Source organism: Dermochelys coriacea, chromosome 12 (assembly GCF_009764565.3).
Source record: "Dermochelys coriacea isolate rDerCor1 chromosome 12, rDerCor1.pri.v4, whole genome shotgun sequence".
Lineage (NCBI taxonomy): Eukaryota > Metazoa > Chordata > Testudines > Dermochelyidae > Dermochelys > Dermochelys coriacea.
In genome coordinates, this window is record NC_050079.1 from 4,809,395 (window position 1) to 4,829,368 (window position 19,974).

General features: G+C 45.0%; 1 protein-coding gene across 1 annotated transcript in view; it reads left to right on the forward strand.

Moving 5' to 3' along the window:
• Positions 1 to 19,739, forward strand: part of KCTD19 (potassium channel tetramerization domain containing 19) — a 48,616-nt gene extending 28,877 nt beyond the window's left edge. The window contains exons 8-17 of the mRNA XM_043495242.1: positions 826 to 929; positions 2,886 to 3,028; positions 3,852 to 3,935; positions 5,296 to 5,404; positions 6,703 to 7,360; positions 8,382 to 8,462; positions 12,809 to 12,991; positions 15,261 to 15,415; positions 17,944 to 18,045; positions 19,605 to 19,739. Of these exons, the coding sequence (XP_043351177.1) occupies positions 826 to 929; positions 2,886 to 3,028; positions 3,852 to 3,935; positions 5,296 to 5,404; positions 6,703 to 7,360; positions 8,382 to 8,462; positions 12,809 to 12,991; positions 15,261 to 15,415; positions 17,944 to 18,045; positions 19,605 to 19,703 (1,718 nt within the window). The 3' untranslated portion in view covers positions 19,704 to 19,739. The remainder of the gene's footprint in view (positions 1 to 825; positions 930 to 2,885; positions 3,029 to 3,851; positions 3,936 to 5,295; positions 5,405 to 6,702; positions 7,361 to 8,381; positions 8,463 to 12,808; positions 12,992 to 15,260; positions 15,416 to 17,943; positions 18,046 to 19,604) is intronic.
• Positions 19,740 to 19,974: the final 235 nt, after the last annotated feature.

Below are 19,974 nucleotides of genomic sequence, written 5' to 3' on the forward strand. Positions count from 1 at the left end.
CGGTATACAGTCTCATGGACTATTCCTGTAACTGATTTCAATCTAAACTTTTCCGGAAAGTCATTTCCACATTCTGATAAAATCTAGAGGCTAAACACAGAGGCTAAATTGTGCCCAAGCTTGTGCAGGTCCACAGGAGGGAATGGAGCAGGCACCATAGCACTACTTCCATTCCTTGCAGACACGAAGTGAGTGAGGCTAGCCTAATGTCTCCAAAAGTAGTGGTAAAAGGAACACACAAACAGTGGTGAAGAAATAGCTTTGCTTCCCTTGCACTCCCAGGAGTTCCCTGAGCTTAAACCCACAGTCAAGTCCAGTGAAAGCTTTCCATCAGTCAAACTTTCAAAGCAAACTCCAGCACACCTCAGCTTTTCCCACTGCTGAATTTTGACGTTGTGTACCTTTTGGGTGTAGGTTCAACAGCATATCTATTTTTATCTACATTGGGCAGGTAAATGTACCAGGTTGAAGAGCCCAAACAGAACCAGACTTATGTTCACAGATGCAGACCAAGACTTTTGACTGGACTAGAGAGAAGAATACTGGCTGCAGCATGGGTGTTTGCTGTTGTACATTTGCATGCCTGGTTATTTTTTGACAATGCTTATATCTGAGCCCTGGAACCAGAATGCAAGGCCTGAGCTCTGTGTGTGTTTGCTCAGAATTCTCTACATTCATTTAGCATACTAAAGAATCCATATTATTATTATTACACTATTGTGATATCCCCTCAGTAGCTTACAACTGTCATATCCACCACCATGTTTCATAATTATTTAAAATTACTTCCACTGTGACTTTGACATTTTGAACCTTATCCCTTAGATGATGACTGGAAAGCAGAAGTAAGAGTCTACTCCCTGCATCAGATTGTGAAAATTTATGTAGGAAGCCATTGGTATGAAACATACTTACAAACCTTGCTGAAGGTACAGTCAATAAGTATCTTTATATTGCCCTACTGTAAGTCTGCCTAAGACATTTTAGTATTGGAAAGGTGATGAGATAACATTTGATGGGGTTGCCTGGCAGCCTGGGGCAAGCAGATCTTCATTTCTGGTCTGGGAGTTGTATGAAGGCAACATGTTTAGCCCCTTGAGGAAATAAGCACCTAGAATTATTCATGAGAGAAGAGTTCCCTTTCTGGCCAGCAACACAAACAGCATTGACTGGGGCTGATAGGACCTGGTTAATTCTTCTTTCATCGGGTACCTGGGCTGCCAAAACCATGTATGGGGGGTGGGGCTTCCTTCCCTCAAAATTAGTATTAGAAATCCATAAAAACAAATAGAAGCTCATAAGCATGTGCTTAACTTCATGGATGATCTTAAGTTCCATTGAATTCATGTTTATGTTAAGCTTAGGGGCTCTGCTGAATGGAGATGGACTTAAGCGCATGCGTAAAGTTAAGAAAAAGCCAGGTGCTTTGCTGAATCAGGGCCAAAAAGAGCCAATCTAAATCTCAAAATGTGTACACAACACCCCATGGCGCATTTTCAGAAAGGTGGCCTGCCTTTTGCACTGGATTGTGGGTTTGTAATTCAAGTGAAGGCACAAATTTGAGCAGGTGCCCGATTCTAATTCCCTGACTGCAGGAGCACTGAACTAGAAGTATAATTTACAGACACAAATTGCACCTGTAAGCAAGGAAGACAGGCCTGAGTCTGACTGAAAAGTTTCGCCCACCACAGAGCCATTCTTGCCCTCCCTTCATCCCCACTTGTCTATGTAAAGCAGGTAGAGAAGAAATGGTGGGGGTGGGACAAATGAGCCTCTTTTATAAAGGCAACCTTGACATCAAAGAACATACATGGGGCTCTTTCATAGGCCTTGCACATTTCTAGGTCCAGGCAGGCCAACATGATTCTAAGAGTGGAGGTCTCTGGAAGTTCTATATTCAGAGAACCCCTGTTTTCTGGTGAGTCACCTACTATGCACTGGCCTCAGAGGCTTTAAATGACAAGAATCAACATTCATCCTAAGCTCATGGTTAGCGCTGAGCTTTTGTGCTGCCACAAATGCCAGAGCAAGCAGAGCAAGTCTGGATATATTGCAGAAGTAACAAGCTTAGCCTGGGAAGGGACTATCTCATGTTATAAATCAGTGGTCCCCAAACTGTGGAGTTTGGAGGGGGGCCTGGAGAATGTTTTGGGGGGCACATGGTGGGACTCTGGCCAGCCCCCAGGGGTTGTGGGGAGGGAGCGCCACCCAGCCCAGTTCCAGCTCCAGCCACAGCTCCTCTTCACCCCCAAGCCCCGTCCAGCCCCAGCTGCACCTCCACTCCACCCCTAGGCCAGCTCTGGCCCCAGCAACACCTCTGCTCTGGCTCTATCCGCACCTTGACTCCACCCCCAGCTGAGCTCTGGTCCCACCCACAGCTCCTCTCTACCCCCTGCTCTGCTCCCAGTCCCCCTCCAGCCCCAGCTCCTCTGCTCCTCCCACAGACCAGCTTCACCCCCAGCCACACCTCTGCTCCTCCCACGGACCAGCTCCATCCCTAGCTGCACCTCCGCTCTGCCCCCTGCTCCATCCCCAGCCCAGCTCTGCCCATATTCCCTCTCCCCCACCAGGCCAGCTCTGTGTCAGCCCAAGCTCCTCTACTGAGCCAACTGTGCAGAAATGGAGGAGGGGGCACAGAGAAATTCCAGTATTGGTAAGAGGGGGCGCGACAGGAAAAGTTGGGGCACCACTGATATAAATGAACCTCATCGGCAAGCGAAGTAGCATAATGTTCTAATAACTCGCTCTACATTTAGCTACATTCAACCTTCCCTGGCTAGAAGGAGAGTTGCTTTGATATGAGATTTGCAGGGACATGGTGGGAAGAAAAAAGGTCTTAAAGTAACTCTGACCACCTAAGTCACGATATATATTTATTTCTCCAGTGTCCAGAGCTCCTGTCAAACTGCAAAAAAGTTTATTGGATTACATATGGTCAGAGTCTCCTAATCCATGGAGATGGGCAAATATTTCGACATATTCTCAACTTCCTTAGACTTGGCAAGCTGTTTTTACCATCTGAATTTAAGTAAGAAAAGAGAGATCATGCATTTTATTAGTCTTATTCCAGATATCTATAGGAAAAAAGGTATTAATCTTTTATTCAACTTATAGGTTTTCTGATTTACATGGTGATTAAAGCATTAAAGCAAGATTTTTAGTTCCAGTAGTATTTATTATCAAATTCATACAGCAACATTAGTGTGAGAAAAATTAGAATAAGGCTTTGTGAATTTAAAGAAAACCTGAGCAAAAAATTGTAGCCAATAATTTATTCACCAAATTTAGCTTCTTTTTTTAGTGTGCAAATTGACTGCAAATAGGTTATGGTTTACTTAAACTGGTTTGTTGTTCAAAATTATTTGCTGTATGATTTCTACAAATAAATCTTGCTCTGTTGAGTGTTCACGAGCAGTTTGTTTTCAGTGTTAGATATTCTAAGTTTGAACTGTTTTTCTCAAAAGAGTTCACTTATTTTGGATATCTGGAATGAAATTCTGGTTCAACTGAAGTCAATGGAAGTTTTTCCTTGACTTCAGTGGAGCCACAATTTCACCTTTCATTGTTTGGGTTCTCAACTTGAGATACCTATATGTCATCCAAAACACAAGGCTCCCAAAATTCGTAAACACTTTTGAAAGTTTAGGCCTCTATTTTTTCCATGTGTTAAAATGGTATTGCATCAGTAGCAAAATAAGAAATAACTCAAGTTAGGGAGAGCGCATTTTGCATGATCACTTTGCATTGTTGATTATAGAAGATGATTTCAAAAATTAACTAGTATTTAGAAAAGATAATCTAAATGTATTTGAGAGAATTACTGTACAGTTATGTTTATTTACAATCTACAGAGAATGGTCTCTATTTTGTCAAGAAGCAGAGGAGTACAGAATTCCTTCTCTTTTTGAAGCACTTTATCAGTGCGATGGATACAGGTAAAGAAGATGCCTTTCTATTTTCTATAGTTTCATAGGCTCATAGATTCCAAGGCCATTAGAGACCATTGTGATCATCTAGTTTGACCTCCTGTATAACACAAGACATAGAACTTACCCCAAATAATTCCTTTTGAACTAGAGCACGTTTTTTAAAAAAAAAAATCACATCTTGATTTAAAATTTTCCAGGGATGGAGAATCTATCACAATGTTTAGTAAATTGTGCTAATGATTAATTACCTTCACTTTAAAAAGTACACCTTATTTCCAGTCTGAATATGTTCAACTTCAACTTCCAGCTGTTGGATCATATTACACCTTTCCCTGCTAGATTGAAGAGCCAAACATTTGTTCCCCATGTAGATATTTAGACATTGTGATCAAGTCACCCTTTAACCTTCTCTTTGTTAAAATAAATAGATTGAGCTCCTTGATTCTATCACAATGAGGCAGGTTTTCTAATCCTTCAGTCATTTTCCTGACTAACACGGCTGCCGCTCTGAAACCCATTCGCCTTTTTGGCCACATAATCACACTGGGAGCTCGTGTTCAGGGGATTATCCACCTGCCTCCTCCCAATCTTTTTCAACCCCCCCATCCTGTAAGTATGGCTTGTATTCTTTGTTCCTAGATGTATACATTTACATTTAGCCATTTAAAAACATATTATTTGCTTGAGTTCAGTTTACCAAGCGATCCAGATTGCTCTGCATCAGGAACCTATCCTCTTCTTTATTTACCATTTCCCCAATTTTTGTATCATCTGCAAACTTTATCAGTGATGATTTTATGTTTTCTTTCAGGTCATTGATAAATATGTTAAATAGCATAGGGCCAGGTACCTGTCCCGGCAGGATCCCCTTAGAAACAGACCAGCTCAGTGACAATTCCCTGTTTACAATTACATTTTGAGTCCTATCAGTTAGTCAGTTTTTAATCCAGTTAATGTGTGCCATGTTAATTTTGTATTGTTCTAGTTTTTAAATCAAAATGTCATGCAATATTAAGTCAAAGGCCTTACAGAAGTCTAAGTATATTACATCAACACTATTATCTTTATCAACCAAATATATAATCTCATCCAAAAAATATGTCAAGTTAGTTTGACAGGATCTATTTTAGAATAACCCATGTCAATTGGCATTAATTATATAGTCCACCTTTAATTCTTTATTAATCAAGTTCCATATCAGCCACTCCATTATCTTGTCTAATAATTCCCCAATAATTAAAATTCATATGAAACTAATTTTAACATTCATCAGAATGCACACACAACCCAACAACCTTAGGCTGTCCCTGGAAAAAAATTCAAAGGTTCACAAATATAGCAAAACTGAAAAATATTCATTTTACAGATTGTGGGTCAAAAAACATGAAACTTACAATGAAGCTTCTTTTCCATTTAGAAGATTAAATATTGTGACTTGGGATAAGGAGCATGAGTTCAGCAAAGACCCAAAAGAAGTAAGATTTTTTTTCAGAAATACCTCAAAACAATAAGTTTTAAAAAACAGTTCAGACCTGAATGTTTAAATTGTCCAGTTGCAGCTGGGACAAGTTGTCTTAACTCTTACTGCAAAATTATCAACAAAAATGAAAGTCCTGAAACTTCTACGTGAAGAAGAAATCTTTATTCCAAAAGTGCAGTAATTTCTAAGAATCTACTCACATCAAGATGCAAGGAGCAGTTCAGAAAAAATACTGACTTTTTTTATAGAACCAGGGGTGCTAGAACAATTTGTATAGTGGGGATGCTGAGAGCCATTGAACCAAACTGTAAACCCTGGATATGATGAAAACCACTTCAAGCCAGGGGGTGCGGCAGTGCCCCCAGTCTCTTGAGTCCCAACACCTATGTATAGAACCACAGGTTTTTGAGCATCAAGAGATACAGATTCAGGGTAAAACAGCTGAAGGTATTTTCTTTAAATATTACAGAAATGTGAGAGGGTTCCTCCTATAACAGGAGAAAGAGAAAATCTCAGTCATTTGCAGCTAATTATTGTAGTTTAGCTAGTTTGGATAGTTTTTCAGTGTTCAGGTGTGTTTAGATAGCTTCTGTGCCATTGCCATTTTGAGTTCCCAGAGCAATTTGTGCTTCTTTTATGGAGTAAACATGCCTGATCAAGACCTGTCGAGTTTGCCACAGGGAAGGCCACTCCCTGACTCAGTGTTCTCTGTGGTAGGTTTTTACCCATAAGAACAGGCACACTTGCCCTACTCCATTTTCAGGCAGAGAGGATTTGAACCTGGGTTTCCCATCTCCTGGGTGATTGCTCTAACTAATGGGCAAAAGGGTGGCACTTCCTCCACCTGTGACTGTTTTATGCAGGGTCTCATCTTTTTATGTTTTATCCTGGGCTCCACAGGTGAGATAGGCAGGGGAACGCCTAGTTAGAGAATTCCACTGGGCCTTTGGCATGAGTTGCCTAAAATGGCAGTTAGGTACCCAAATCCCCTTGTGGATCTAGCCCACAATGCCTAAGTACCTCTGTGGGTTTAGCCCCATGTGGTTATAGCTCTGGTAGAATGGGCAAGGTTCAGTGTGTGGCCTCTGCAAGGTCTAGATGGACAAGTGCTCAGAATGACCAGTTCTCAGCTCCTGCTGCCTCACAAGTTTATGCCAATACAACTTAGACCACAAAATGGCTCTGCTTATGCAGTGCTAAAATCTAAGCGAACAGGTAAGGCAAAACTTACCGTGCCTTTGGGACAAATAAGAAGAGTCATTTAAAAATAACTGCTTTCCACTCCCTTTTCAGGAACATTCCTACACTGCTGTGGATTTCAGTAACTGGTGTGTTAATACCTGGAGTAAAATAAAAGACATGCAGGATAGCAAAGGAGAGAATGAGAAGTATACCAGAATGATTTCACAGACCAGAGGGACAAAACGAAGGAATAAATCTGGAGGATATCATCAGTCTACAGACATTGGGGAAAATTCCAGCTATTGTAAACATTCAGCAAGCCCTCCAAGGAAGAAAGAGGAAAGAGGCAATTTAGCAAAAAAATCAGAAAATAGAAACTCAGCCACTCCCATTCAGAAATTAATTTCCCTGGTAAAGGAATGGGACATGGTAAACTCCAAAAGATGTGAATTCCCGCATGTGACAATATCTAGCAGTAACCTTGCAGATAATGTATCTTGTCATAAAACACTTGAAAATGGGGGTGACATCAAAGATCCTGCTGACAGGTCTCCTGTGAAAATAAGTCATGGAGTTCAGGAAAATGACCAGTCTATTCAAGCTGTGTTCAGTGCTGAAGAGAAACATTCGGAGCAACACACATCCAAACAGAATTTGCCAGTTATCCTAACTGCTGAAAAACACAGATTCAGCACCATAAGGGAGACTTACCCAATGGAAAAAACTGCAGCATTCAAAGAGTGGAGGGGCCAGGAGCAAACAGAAAAAGGTAAGTGTCATGTGCTCATTACTTTAACAATGGCAGGAGAAATTAACGAGTAAACGTGATACTTAAACAAACTAGAAATGTCTGGTGATACTGATTAACAAAAAAGAAATGTCAGGATGAAAGAATCTCACCTCTTCCTCTTGCTCTCCCACAAACCAGAGGGGTTCCCACTGCAGTTAGGGGCAGCACCTGAATGACTAAATTCACCCCTGTACACAGCTCTAGTCCTATGCCACTTGAGGCCTAATTCTGATTCCAAACTCGGGGAAGATCTGCACTTAAAACTGTCCTGCTATAGCACTTCAGGGAAAACATTACCCACGCTGACAGGAGGGCTTCTTCCATGGGCGTAGTTACTCCACTCCCTTGAGAGGCGGTAGCTCTATCGATGGAAGAAGCCCTCCCATTGGCATAGTACTGTCTACGCTGGGGGTTAGGTTGGTTTAACTGCATTGCTCAGCAGGGTGGATTTTTCACACTCCTGAGCGACATAGTTATACTAACCTAATTTCCTAGTGTAGACCTGGCCAAGGACTTGAGTGCGACTGAAGTGGTGCCTGCTCCTTGTGCTGACCCACAACATGTAAACTAATGCAGATTGCTCAGAAGGGGTGCGAAGGTGGTGAAGAGCAAATTTCCTTTTCCTTCAGAAAAGAGTTTAGATTCCCTACTAGGTATTAATTATGATTTATTTGTATTACTTTATCGTGTGCCAGATTTTAGCCCTTGTTGCTATGGGATATGAGCATCAAAGCGCCTGATGTCGCACTGTGCTCAGCACCTGCTACGGTATGTTGTGCACCCTGGACTCCTCAGCACCTTGCAGGAGTAAGGCCTGGGCCTGAAGTTCACAAGCTTTGGGAAAACAATAATTAATGTGTCTAGGGAAATGCAACATGGGAGGATGCACCTGGGCAGCAAGATGTAAAAAAGATTTGAGTAGAACCGGAGATTAAAAGGAAGGAGCTGTGCGAAAAAGACCCTATTTCTTATCTGTGTCACGATTTCCCCTCTCTAACAGATCCTCACCCAACTGCTCCCTGGCTGAAGCAGCTTGTAACTGGCAAGTTTGGCATGGGGATGAGCAGTAGCACTTGCCCAGGTACCATGTCCTCCTCTTAAGTAACTACTTTCAAATTATTATTAGTTATTGAGAGCTGTCAATCAATGTACACCACTGTGTAAAACATAGAGAAAGACATAGGTCCTTCCCCACAGAGCTTAATATAAGAACCAATGCTGCAAGACACTACCGCCCAGATTCACAAAGGGACGTAGGCATTGGGATGCTGAGTGTCACAATGCCTAGCTTTTAGGCACCTAGTAAATCACACAACAACACTGTAATCCACAAAGCCTGAGTTTGGTGCCCAGGCTCCCTATACAGTGGATGAGGAGAGGGACGGGATCTACAAAAGCCAGCACGTTAGGCGGGGAACTGCCTGACCTAGCCAATGGGAGATGCCTATGAGAGATGCATGCTAAGCCCTGCCCCTCTCAGGGAGTTAGGTGCCTAAATCTGGGCTGCAGGGAAGCACCTAGCTCTGCTAACAATTCATGAACTGTGGGAAGGCAGATGCTTCTCCACCTAATTAATGTGAGGGGCCTGATCAAGTAGGCATGCTCAGAGGCCGCCTAGATCTACAGAAAAGAGCTGGGGAAGAAGGAAGCAGGAGCAGTTCTCTTATGATCTTTAGTCCAGTGGCCAGAGCACCACCAGGATGTGAGGAATCACTGGTTCATCAGTACTGCCTGATGAGAAGGGATTTGAATGTGTGTGTGGTCAAAGGAGAAACATAGACGCCTAGGTGCCAGGTGAGTTTGTGTGTCTACAGAGTTCTCTGCGAGCATTGCGCAGTCACAGCAATGGTAACGCGCTGCCTGGCGCAGTCTAGTGGTAGAACCTTCTCCAACAGTTGCCCATTGGAGGTGGCTGTCAAGCGGGAGTTCTGTAGATTGCAATGGAGCCTACAAATGTGATGTTTTTCTAAATCCGACCCTAAGCTTCTCTTGTGAGGGGCTGAGTAACCTCAGTTCCTCTTGACTCCATTGGCATTGAGGACACTCAGTTTCCCAGGGAGATGTTCAGCAGTTCATAGGGGCCAGACAGAGAGAACAATTCAGACACATCCACCAGATGACTCGAGAGTGGGCTAATCTGAAAGTGATTCTTTGAGTGGCTCTGCGTATTCACACTTATGGTAATGTGCCACCCAGTGATGCCTAGCAGCAGAAACACCTCTGAGCAGTGGCTGTTAGAGCAAACACATGCACTCTCCTACCCGTCCCCTTGGAGTTTTGGAATGTTCTGAGGGTAAGGCTCTATAAGGGGGCACAGCGCCTTCTACCAGCTCAGTTCCTTCCAAGTGTTGCACCAGATGGGAGTGAAGCACTCCAGTCCATATGGATGAATTAGATAATATAATTTACCAGTATTTTCCCCCAAAATCACATACTAATGTGTGTTACATACTTTGGATGCTGGAAGGGTTCTAGCAGATTATTTAAACAGAGCCACAAGGTTTTGGAAGTTCATCTAGGTTAGTTGTTTCTTATGCCAAGAATCCTGTGGGTCATTGTGTATCTGTGCAGCCTATTTACAGATGGGTTAGATAATGTATCATTGAATGTTACAAGTTGGTGACAGCTCCTGGGCCTACTGTTGTAAGATATAATTCGGCTCTTGCTTACCTTAAACATGGCCCTACTGGGGGAGTCCGTAAGACTGACTTGGAAGTCGATCCATTACCAAACATCATGCTTTGGATTTGGCTTCAAGAGCCGATGCCAAATTAGGTAGAATGATTTGTCAGTCTTTATTTAATTACGACTCTGCTTCCTCTTTCTGAGTTTTTCGGCCCTGCTTGTCAAACTACCCGTAAGTGGGAATATGCAGACCCACGCAAAGAAGAGGTGGTTACTTGCTTGTAACTGGAATTCTTTCTTCCACCCCCTTTCCCCTCTTTCTCAGAGTCCTATTATGATTTGTATCGGGGAAGGAACTGAGGGGGTAGAGCACTCTTTCTCACAACTTTTGGACGCCCTGAAGGGAGGAGTAGGAAGGGGTGCACATGTGCTCCAATGGGCAACTGTTGAAGAAGGTTGTACCACTAGACTGTGCTAGGCAGTGCGTTACCATTGCTGTGACTGCACAATGCTCGCAGAGAACTCTGGTTACAAGTAAGCATTCTTCAGTCGTGTAGAGCTGCCTGTTGGTTGTACCGGCATGCTTCTTTTGTTGTCACGCATTTCTCAATTTGGTGGATGTTTGCTGAAGAGCTCTGCAGAAGATGTGCTTTAAGGAGGGATTTGCGTGGTCACTGGGAACTCTGTGTTCTTGTGCAGCAAACACATGAGGATGTATGATGAAGGTGTGAAGATGTGAGTGGGAGAAGGACACAAAAGGGCTTTTTGGAGGTGGCTTGGGACAAACATAGTCACTGGAAGCAGGAGGCTGAGAAACAGTTACTGAGGGAAGAAGAGTGGTGGAGAGGTTTACGAGTGAGGACAAGGTTCGGGAACTTGAGGCAGAGGAGAAGCCAGTGAAGGGATCTGAAGCAAGAAGGGGGCAATGTGATCAGAGAGGTGGGAGAGACGATAATTTTGGTGACAGTAGCATGATGTAACAACAGCAAGTTGTGCAGGAGAGTTGTTCACAGTGAGACAAAGAGAGCTGAATTCATCGCTATTGATTTCAGTGGACTTGCAATTGGGAAGAATTTGGCCCAGTGAAATTAATTCATGGATATTAATTTCCCTGCTCCTCTTCCATTACAGACACTGGGTAATTCTGACCTCAGTTGCAGAGGTGTAAATCCAGAGTAACTCCACTAAAGTCAATAGTTACTTCACATTTTCACCTGTGTAGCTGAAAACAGAATCTGGTTTCCTATGCTTAAAAACACTTACTCGTCCTCCTGTCTGATACAGTTGGAATCTCAGTAACATATTATTGTCTCCGGAAAGAAACTGGACCAATTATTTTAATAACACCCAATGACTACTCTATGCAAACCACTCCACCTCGGCCAGTGTCCATGCAGTGTCCATGCATGGGTGTGTGATCGCTCCCTAATTAGAGTCCCAGACACCTTGTCTACCTGGGATCTCTTCTGATCTTCCAGCTGTTCAACCAGCCCATTCATCCTACAAGCATTCCAGGAGAGAGGGGGAGGGAGGAAAGCCACTTCACAGGTATTCAAAGAGGGAGAGGAGACAAAATGGGGGGGAGGTGTAACAGACCTTTTGAGCATACAGGTTATACATAGCATAGTCATACAGAGCATACAGATCACTGCTGCTTCTACAACACTGATGTTCTGTGTGGAAGTTGGGAGCGTGATGAACATACAATGGGAGTGCAATTCTAGTCCTCGTTCAGAGGACTGCGAAGATTGGTCCCAGGGCTTTTTGAGCAGAGGGAGATGATCTGACTGAGTCTTCTTCAAAGTTTTGTGAAGATACTAGTACAATTACTTTTAAGTATTGGAGTTATTTTATTCATTAGGCTTTGTCTGTAGTACATGCCTGGCACTGTACAGAACCAATAAGGGTACAAGACCAGCTGAGAGGAATTTATTTTCATAACAAAATTGAAAAGCCTCTATGATTTGTATGCTTCTGAGTTTCAGATGCAGGGCATTACAGCAAGCCCAGAGCACACAATCATTAGTCTTGTGCAGCCTGAATTGAGATAGGCTCAATTGATGTCAGGCTGTAGTGAGAACATTTTGCAAGTCTCTGTTTGCAATGAGCTACTCCTGGAGAAAGACTGGAAGAGCTAAAGCTGAGGTTTTCAGAGGCACCTAGTGGAGTTGAGGAGGGTGGAGCAGGGCCTGTCTGGGGTTCACCTGATCTCTGTTCAGTTTCTGTCTTAGCTGCAAGCTTACCGCATGGCCCTGCACAGGTCACAAAATGAACCCTGTGCCTTGTACAAAGGGAATGCTAGCACTGCCTACCTCCTGGGGGTGGTGTAAAAGTAAAATGTATTAATGATTGCAGAGTGTTCCAGTACTATGGTCATCATATGGCCCATATGATTACCCCAATAGCTAGAACTCTTTTAGGCCCCTTTGAACATCCCAGGCTAAATCTGTTTGGGCTTGGTTGAGCAATGACTAAGGGAGCACATGATAACCATCACTAAGTATTTCCAGGATTTCAATACCAAGGAGGGAGAGAATATTTGTGGTTTTGTACCTTTAGTTTGTAAGCTTCTTGGTGCAGGGACTGCCATCTGTCATTTATAATATGGTTGTTCTGCGCCTCACACCAGACTGGTAGATTCTAGGTGCTACTGCAGTATAAATGTTTAATAATAAAGGGGTACAACTAGAAGTAAGGGGGTGAAAATGCTGTGGCCCTCATTTGCTGTTAATAGATGTGCTAATCCTGTTAGAAGTTTTGCAGGTTTTATTGTCTGAAAATCCACATATTTTTTATCCCCAGAAACAACCGTCAATGACCAAACCAACATGGTAACTAAAGAATTTAATAATGTAGGATTCATCCTTAAAGTCAAACATCCTCCAGTTGTAGGCAGTGATGGATCTTGCACTTGGCATGAAGAGAGTGTTGTTTACAGTGCTGGCATCAAACTGGCTAATGCAAACACTCAACCAGTGGCTAGAGGTACAGTAACATTGATAAGAACTAGAAATCTGGCAGCTTATTTAGCATTTCAAGGTGCCACAAGGCTTTTTGTGTGACAACAAATGCCTCTGATACCTTTTCCTGGTCTATAGTATGAGGAGCTAAGTACCAAACTTCTTGGTAGCACTTTTATAACTATTCTTGTTTAGTTTTTGCGCTGGCACCAAAGCCAACAAGTTTATATCATTAGTAGAGAGAAGACAAGACGAGATGACAGTAGATTACCAAAATATCATAAATCCCTAACAAACTATAGATGTGTGTAGTCACAGTTGGTTACAATAAATCAGTCCTAGCACTTACAGTACACCTCGAGTTCTAACTGACTGTTCCACAAAGGGCAAGTGTGACGAGTTCCCTGCGGGGTGTCACCTGGAACTGGGGTACCACTGAGCCCTCTCACTTACCAGCCTGGGCTCCCTCTCACACTGTGGTGCTGTGACAAGCTGTAGACCACTTCCGATCCTACACTCCCACCAGCATTTACACAGACAGGGACACACCCAGCTGCTGTATGAACCAGCAATACAGAGGCTACAGCCAAGATAACACCCAGCTCCCCAGGCATGCACCCCCCACTGAGTATAAACCCAAAATTATACCGTGTTGCACTGCACAGGGATCTGTACAATGCAAGCTCATAAATGGTTCGCCTCTCCCTCAATATGTTAACCAAGCTGAGATTTTTCCTCAAACACTTCACTTAAAGGCATGCTGGTTTAGATAAAGCAAAAAACAAGTTTATTAACTACAAAAGATAGATTTTAAGTGATTATAAGTGATAACAAACAGATCAAAGCAGATTACCTATAAATAAACAAAATTACAAACTAAGCCTAAAATACTAGAACGATTGGATATGAATTAGCAATTTCTCACCCTGACTGATGATACAAGCAGTTCACCAGGTTTCCACACACAGGCTAGAAATCATTTTAGCCTGGGACCAGCATTTCCCCCAGTTCAGTCTTTGATCCTCAGGTGTTTCCAGGAGTTATCTTGTGTGGCGAGTGACGCCACTAGATGATGTCACACTCCACCTTATATAGCTTTAACATAGGGCGGGAACCCTTTGTTCCAAAAACAATTCCCAGCCTAGAAAAATAAAGGTACCCAAAATGAAGTTCAGTACCATGTGGTCTGGTCACATGCCCTTGCTGAGACATAGCAGCCATTACTTAGAGGCCAGCTGAAACCTTTGCAGTAAGACAAAGCTTTTCCACAGCCCATTGTCTTTGCTGATGAGCCATCAGCACTGTCTAGCTTCATCAGTGTTGTACCTGAAAGGCTGGCTGTGGGTGTTTCCAGAGTAAGCACATTTGAAATACAGATCCATAGTCAATATTCATAACTTCAGATACAAAAATTATATATCTTCAGCAAATCATACCTTTTCCAATGACACCTTACATGACCCATCTTGTACAAAATGCATCATAATTATGCCATAATCATGATAATATTACTTTGACGAATATGGGGTGTAGCTAGAGCCTGCTCCTGCAGTACAAACTACAGGTAAATGTATAGATTGAGTCCCCACTGTTAGTGCCTGGCGACTAGTACGCCTATCACTAATCTCTTCAATTGTCAGTGAGTTTTGGGGATTACTGGGTAAGGCGCTGTCCAGATTCCAGCTGCAATGTGCTCCTTGTTCCTTGTGAGAAGTCCAGAGGGGCCAGCTCTGGGGCCAGGGCTACACACACACACACCCACCCACACGCACATACACACACACCTGTCCCTGATAGAACTCTCTAGGTATGTGTACACCCACAGAGCTGCTTTCTTTGGCAGATCCCTGCAGCTAAATTGCTGTAGTTGCTGTTGTACTGGCCCAACTCTGTATCAGTCTGAGTGAAATGGACAGTGTGGCAATCAGTATCCATTGGAAAACTTTTTTTAGAGACGTTCTGCTGTGCCAGAGGCTTTACTGCTTGAAATGTACTGATGCTGTCTGTAGCTAATCCCAGTAGCCTTGTCACGCTCCCCAACACTTCAGCAGGCAAAGCTGGAAATATTTTTAGCAATTAGAAAAAGCCAGGGTAGAATCCTGAAATCCTTGGTCAGTTTTTACTCTGCAGCGCCCATTGACCCTGGATCAGAACATGGCGTGTTACAGGATTCTGTTGCACCCATGAAAATGCAGACAGGTGGCTCAGTGGCCGGCTAAATGAAAAGGGCTGGAGCTAGTACGCTGAAATAGGGTGTCTAATTCTGTATGTTGTGTTTGACACTCTCCTTGTAGATATAGTTTTCCTAAGTTTTGCTTTGGCACGGGAAGAGATATTTTATGCCAGGAAGTGCCATTGTTTTCTGACTGACATCATCCTGAATTCCATCAGGCAGAAGGATGCCAGAGAGATCACAGCCAAAGTTGTGAGGCTTGTGCACAGGCTTTGGGTAGGTATGATTTCCTAACAGTGCTGAAGCTGGGCCAGGTATCGAGGTGCCTACTGCGTCTTTCTGCGCCTACATCCGTCACTTAGGTGACACTGACATTTAATCAAAGGTGCCTAAGTCCCCATGGCAGCTACATTTCTGCCAATCAGCTTTGCAAAGCTGCCTAAGTGGTGCCCCCGCAGCTAAGAGCCTAGCTCATGTCACAGCCCCTGAGGCGCTGAAGGAGGAGTTTCAATCTAGGCAGGGGAACGCTTAGCTTGCCACTGGGGCATGTTCCCATAGGGGTGCTTTAAGTACATCGGACAGCTGATACCTCCCCGCCCCACATCAGGCCACCAAGAGGTGGAAGGAGCAGCAGAGTGCCTACATAAAAGTTAGCCAGAGGCACAGGGAAAGGTAGGGTGAGTGTCAGAGCATTATCAAGCATGAGTAGGAGAGAGATATTCAGCTGCTAGGACTTGTGCTACTTAAGTGGCTGAGCTGGCTTAGATGCTTAACTCCAGGAGAGGGGTCCCGACTGTGAATCATGAGTCGGAAGAAGAAAATCCCTCCTTGGGCTTGTGGAGCAAAGGGGAAGAGTAGAGAACCAGTGTCTAAGGCAGCTCGCTCCCCTGGGCCAGAGAAGGAGAGAGGAGATGCAAGGAATCACAAAGGCAAATTTCCCAGTGGAAGCAGTGAGTGCAGAAGCTCAGACTGCCAGCAAGAGACAGGGCATCTGGGCTAGATCCACAAAGGGACTTCAGCACCTAACTGCCCCTTTAGGCAGCCGAGTCCACCATTCCTGAGAGCCTCAAAACTCCTGCTGAGATGCTGCCTAGCCCCATAAGCACCTAAGTGACTGCTGGTTAAGGCCCCTAGGTGGCTACATGCCAACCCATGTGCATGCACAAAGCCACCAATGTCCTAACACCACCAAATTGCTCAGCGCACTAGTGCACACCTAACCCCTGGCTGGATTCCCCTCCATGGCTCACCTGTGGGGCTTCATCAGGTGGGCGTGTTTGAGCATGCATAGGCTGCACAAAAGCCTGCTGGAGGCAAGCTCATTGGGACTTTGGGGGCAGCTGTTCGGCCCAGAATACCCTCCAGTGCAATGGTTAGGGTCCGCAGCTATGATCGGTTTTCAGCTTCCTGCTCTGGCTGTGTTAGAGCAGTGACTGGCAGCCACATGCCCCACCTCCCAGATGTGTGTTCTGCACCTGAGGCGTTGGTGCTCTCCTACTGAAGCCATTCCACTTTGTATAAATAAATAACTAGTGGGTGGGCCAGACTGAGGGTGATGCTGTAGCCTGGTGGGCAGGGCATGTGGCTGGGGTATGAAAGACCTAAAGTCAAGTCCCAGCACCAATGCAGGGATTTGAACATGGGCTTCTCCATGCCTGCTGAGTGCCCTGCTCATTGGGCTACTGGCTGCAGTGGGGTGTGTGTTGGGTGCAGGTCTCTGACTCCAGGAGTGGGCTCGGCTATGAATCCTGTGGAGGGAGATGCCCAGCTACCTTTAAGGGGCAGAGGGGTTAGGGTTCCTGCTCAGTGAGCTGGCTTCGTGAATTGCTTTCGTAGAATATGTTTCACCCTGCAGTTATTCACCCGCAGCTGGCCCACGCTTGGGCTGCGGGGCTGTTTAACTGCGGTGTAGCCCTTCAGGCTCAGGCTGGAGCCTGGGGTCTAGGTCCCTGCAAGGTGGGATGGTTTCAGGGCTTGGGCTGTGCCCCAGCCCAAAAGTCTACACTGCAATTAAACAGCCCCTTAGCGTGAGTCAGCTGGCGTGAGCCAGCCGCAGGTGTCTAATTGCAGTGTAGACGGACCCTTAGGCGCCTCACTCTCCCCATGTGCATTGTCGGGAGTCTGGGAATTACACTGCATGGCAAGGAGACAAAGTCTCTCTGTGGGTCTAGCCCTAGGCTACCACACCTTGCTGGTCAAGGCAGGCCTTGGTGAGAGGCAGTGGCATAGCTCCACCTCTAGACGTGAGGGTTCGCTGTGGGCTGGCCAGGTGTCTATGGCTGGACACGTCATCGTGGGTAAATCTGTTACTCGTCCCTGTTTTGTTTCTTAAATCACTGAGTGAACCATGTCAGCTAGGGCTGGGGTGAGCAAAGAGCAACTACCTGCCTCCAGCACTTTCCTGCAGTCTGTGCAGTTCTGTGAACTGGGTTGGAAGCAGCTTCTTTTCAATGGCCAGTTTTTAAAAAGTGTTTCCTGTCAGACTGTGGAGGCCGAGTTGCTTCTCACATGTCAGATCTAAGAATGTAGCAAATCTGCCACTCTGGGAGCAATAAGAAAAGGAGTACTTGTGGCACCTTAGAGACTAACAAATTTATTTGAGCATAAGCTTTCGTGAGCTACAGCTCACTTCATCGGATGCATTTGGTGGAAAATACAGAGGGGAGATTTCTCTCCCGGTCCTGTACACATCAGTATTACTGGGGGCTACCCGGTCTGGATGCAGCTCTGCACACGAATAAGCCCGAGGCTCATTGGCAGGACCAGGTGAGAGTACTACTGAGACAAATCTTTTTTTACATTAGACCCAACAGATCACACCAAGGGAGTTTGTTGCTGATGTCTTGAACACAAACCCTTTTAACGATGATGGACATGTTCATGAAAAGCTACTTAGATGGGTGGAAGTAAGTATAGAGCATTCAAGAGCCTTGTGTTATCACTGAAGACAGACTATGCTGAACAAATTTATCCGCTTTTATATTAGTTTGTGGTTCCTTAGCTTTCCTTGTGGGATGGTTGAACTAGGAGCTAGTTTGCAGCATATATGGATAAAAGTTGTACAGATGTTAATATTATTAGTTTAAAATCATACCAATCTGTCAGTTAAATCTGAAGCCATTCAGGAAATCATTTTCTCGACCTGTAAAAGGGACACAATGATACTTGCCATCTCTAGAGCTAACTAGGCCTCAACTGGAGTATTGAGGAATAGTTCAGGAAAGATGGGGACAAATTGGAGAAAATCCAGAGAAGAGCAACAAAAATGATTAAAGGTCTAGAAAACATGAGCTATGAGGGAAGATTGGAAGAATTGGGTTGGTTTAGTCTGGAGAAGAGAAGACTGCGAGGGGACATGATCACAGTTTATAGTACATAAAAGATTGTTTTATGAGAAAACAATTTTTTTTTTAGGAGAAAAATGGTTCTTCTTAACCTCTGAGGACAGGACAGGAAGCAATGGGCTTAAATTGCAGCAAGGATGGTTTAGGTTGGACATTACCTATGCCTAACTGTCAGGGTGGTTAAGCACTGGAACAAATTGCCTCGGGAGGTTGTGGAATCTCCATCACTGGAGATTTTTAAGAGCAGATTAGACAATCACCTGTAAGGAATGGTCTAGATCAGGGGTCTCAAACTCAAATGACCACGAGGGCTACATGAGGACTAGTACATTGGCCCGAGGGCCACACCACTGACCACTACCCCTCACCGCTGCCCTGACTCCATCCCTTCTGTGAGGCCTCGCCCCCTGCCCTGCCTCTTCCCTTCCCTGCCCCCATTACAAGCCCTTCCCTGAAATCCCCACCCCAACTCTGCCCCCTTCCTGCCCCCAGGGAGTGCAGGAGGGGTGCAGGGTGCGGCAGGCGGCTCAGGGCAGGGGGTTGGGGTCCAGGAGGGGTGCGGGATGCAGCAGGGGCCTCAGGGCAGGGGGTTGGGGTGCAGGAGAGGTGAGGCAGGGGGCTTAAGTCAGGGGGTCAGGGTGCAGGAGGGGTTTGGGGGACGGGTCCGGCCAGGCGCGCACTGGGGGCAGGGCAGGCTCCCTCCCTGCCTGCCTGCCTGCCCTGCCCCCGTGCTGCTCTGGCAAGCGGCCGTGGCCAGGGCAACACACAGACACGCCCCCCACAGGTCCTGGCCGCTTCCCCGAGTGGCGCGGGGGCAGGACAGGCAGGCAGGGAGGGAGCCTGCCCCGCCCCTGGTGCACGCCAGGCCAGAACCCCTCTAGGTAAATGCTGGGGGGGGGGGTGGTGCGGGGAGCTGGTGGGCCACAAAAAATAACCCCAGGCCGCGTGTTTGAGACCCCTGGTCTAGATAATGAGTCCTGCCATGAGTGCAGGGGATGGACTAGATGATCTTGCAAGGTCCCCTCCAGGCCTACAATTCTATGACTCTGTTAAGAGCTGGGCTGGTGCACTGCTCTGTATTCTGATTGATGCGTAACTGTTTGTTTGATTATTCCTTTCAGTTTACACTGCCATTTGCATGGAAGTACAGTCACTGCATTGATTTACTGGTAAAGAAAGGGTATTCCAAATCCATCTCATATTTTGGCTTGGGAAAATAATTTACAGGAGCTTTAATAAAGTTTGACCTGGCTGTTTCTCGCTGTGAAATGTTTGTCCTTGCTTCTGACAGCTCAGCTGGTAAATCCGACATTAACGATGTGGAAGGTTATACAGGTCCCAGCTAAAAAGCCTTTCTAAGATGAATTAAGGTTGAGAGAACCAGGAACTGAAGCCCTAGAAAAACTTACACAAAACTTTTAGTGAACGCAAACCAACTAACGAAACCCAAAAATATGAAGAAGCAGGAAATTCAGAAGTAGGTTAAATTTA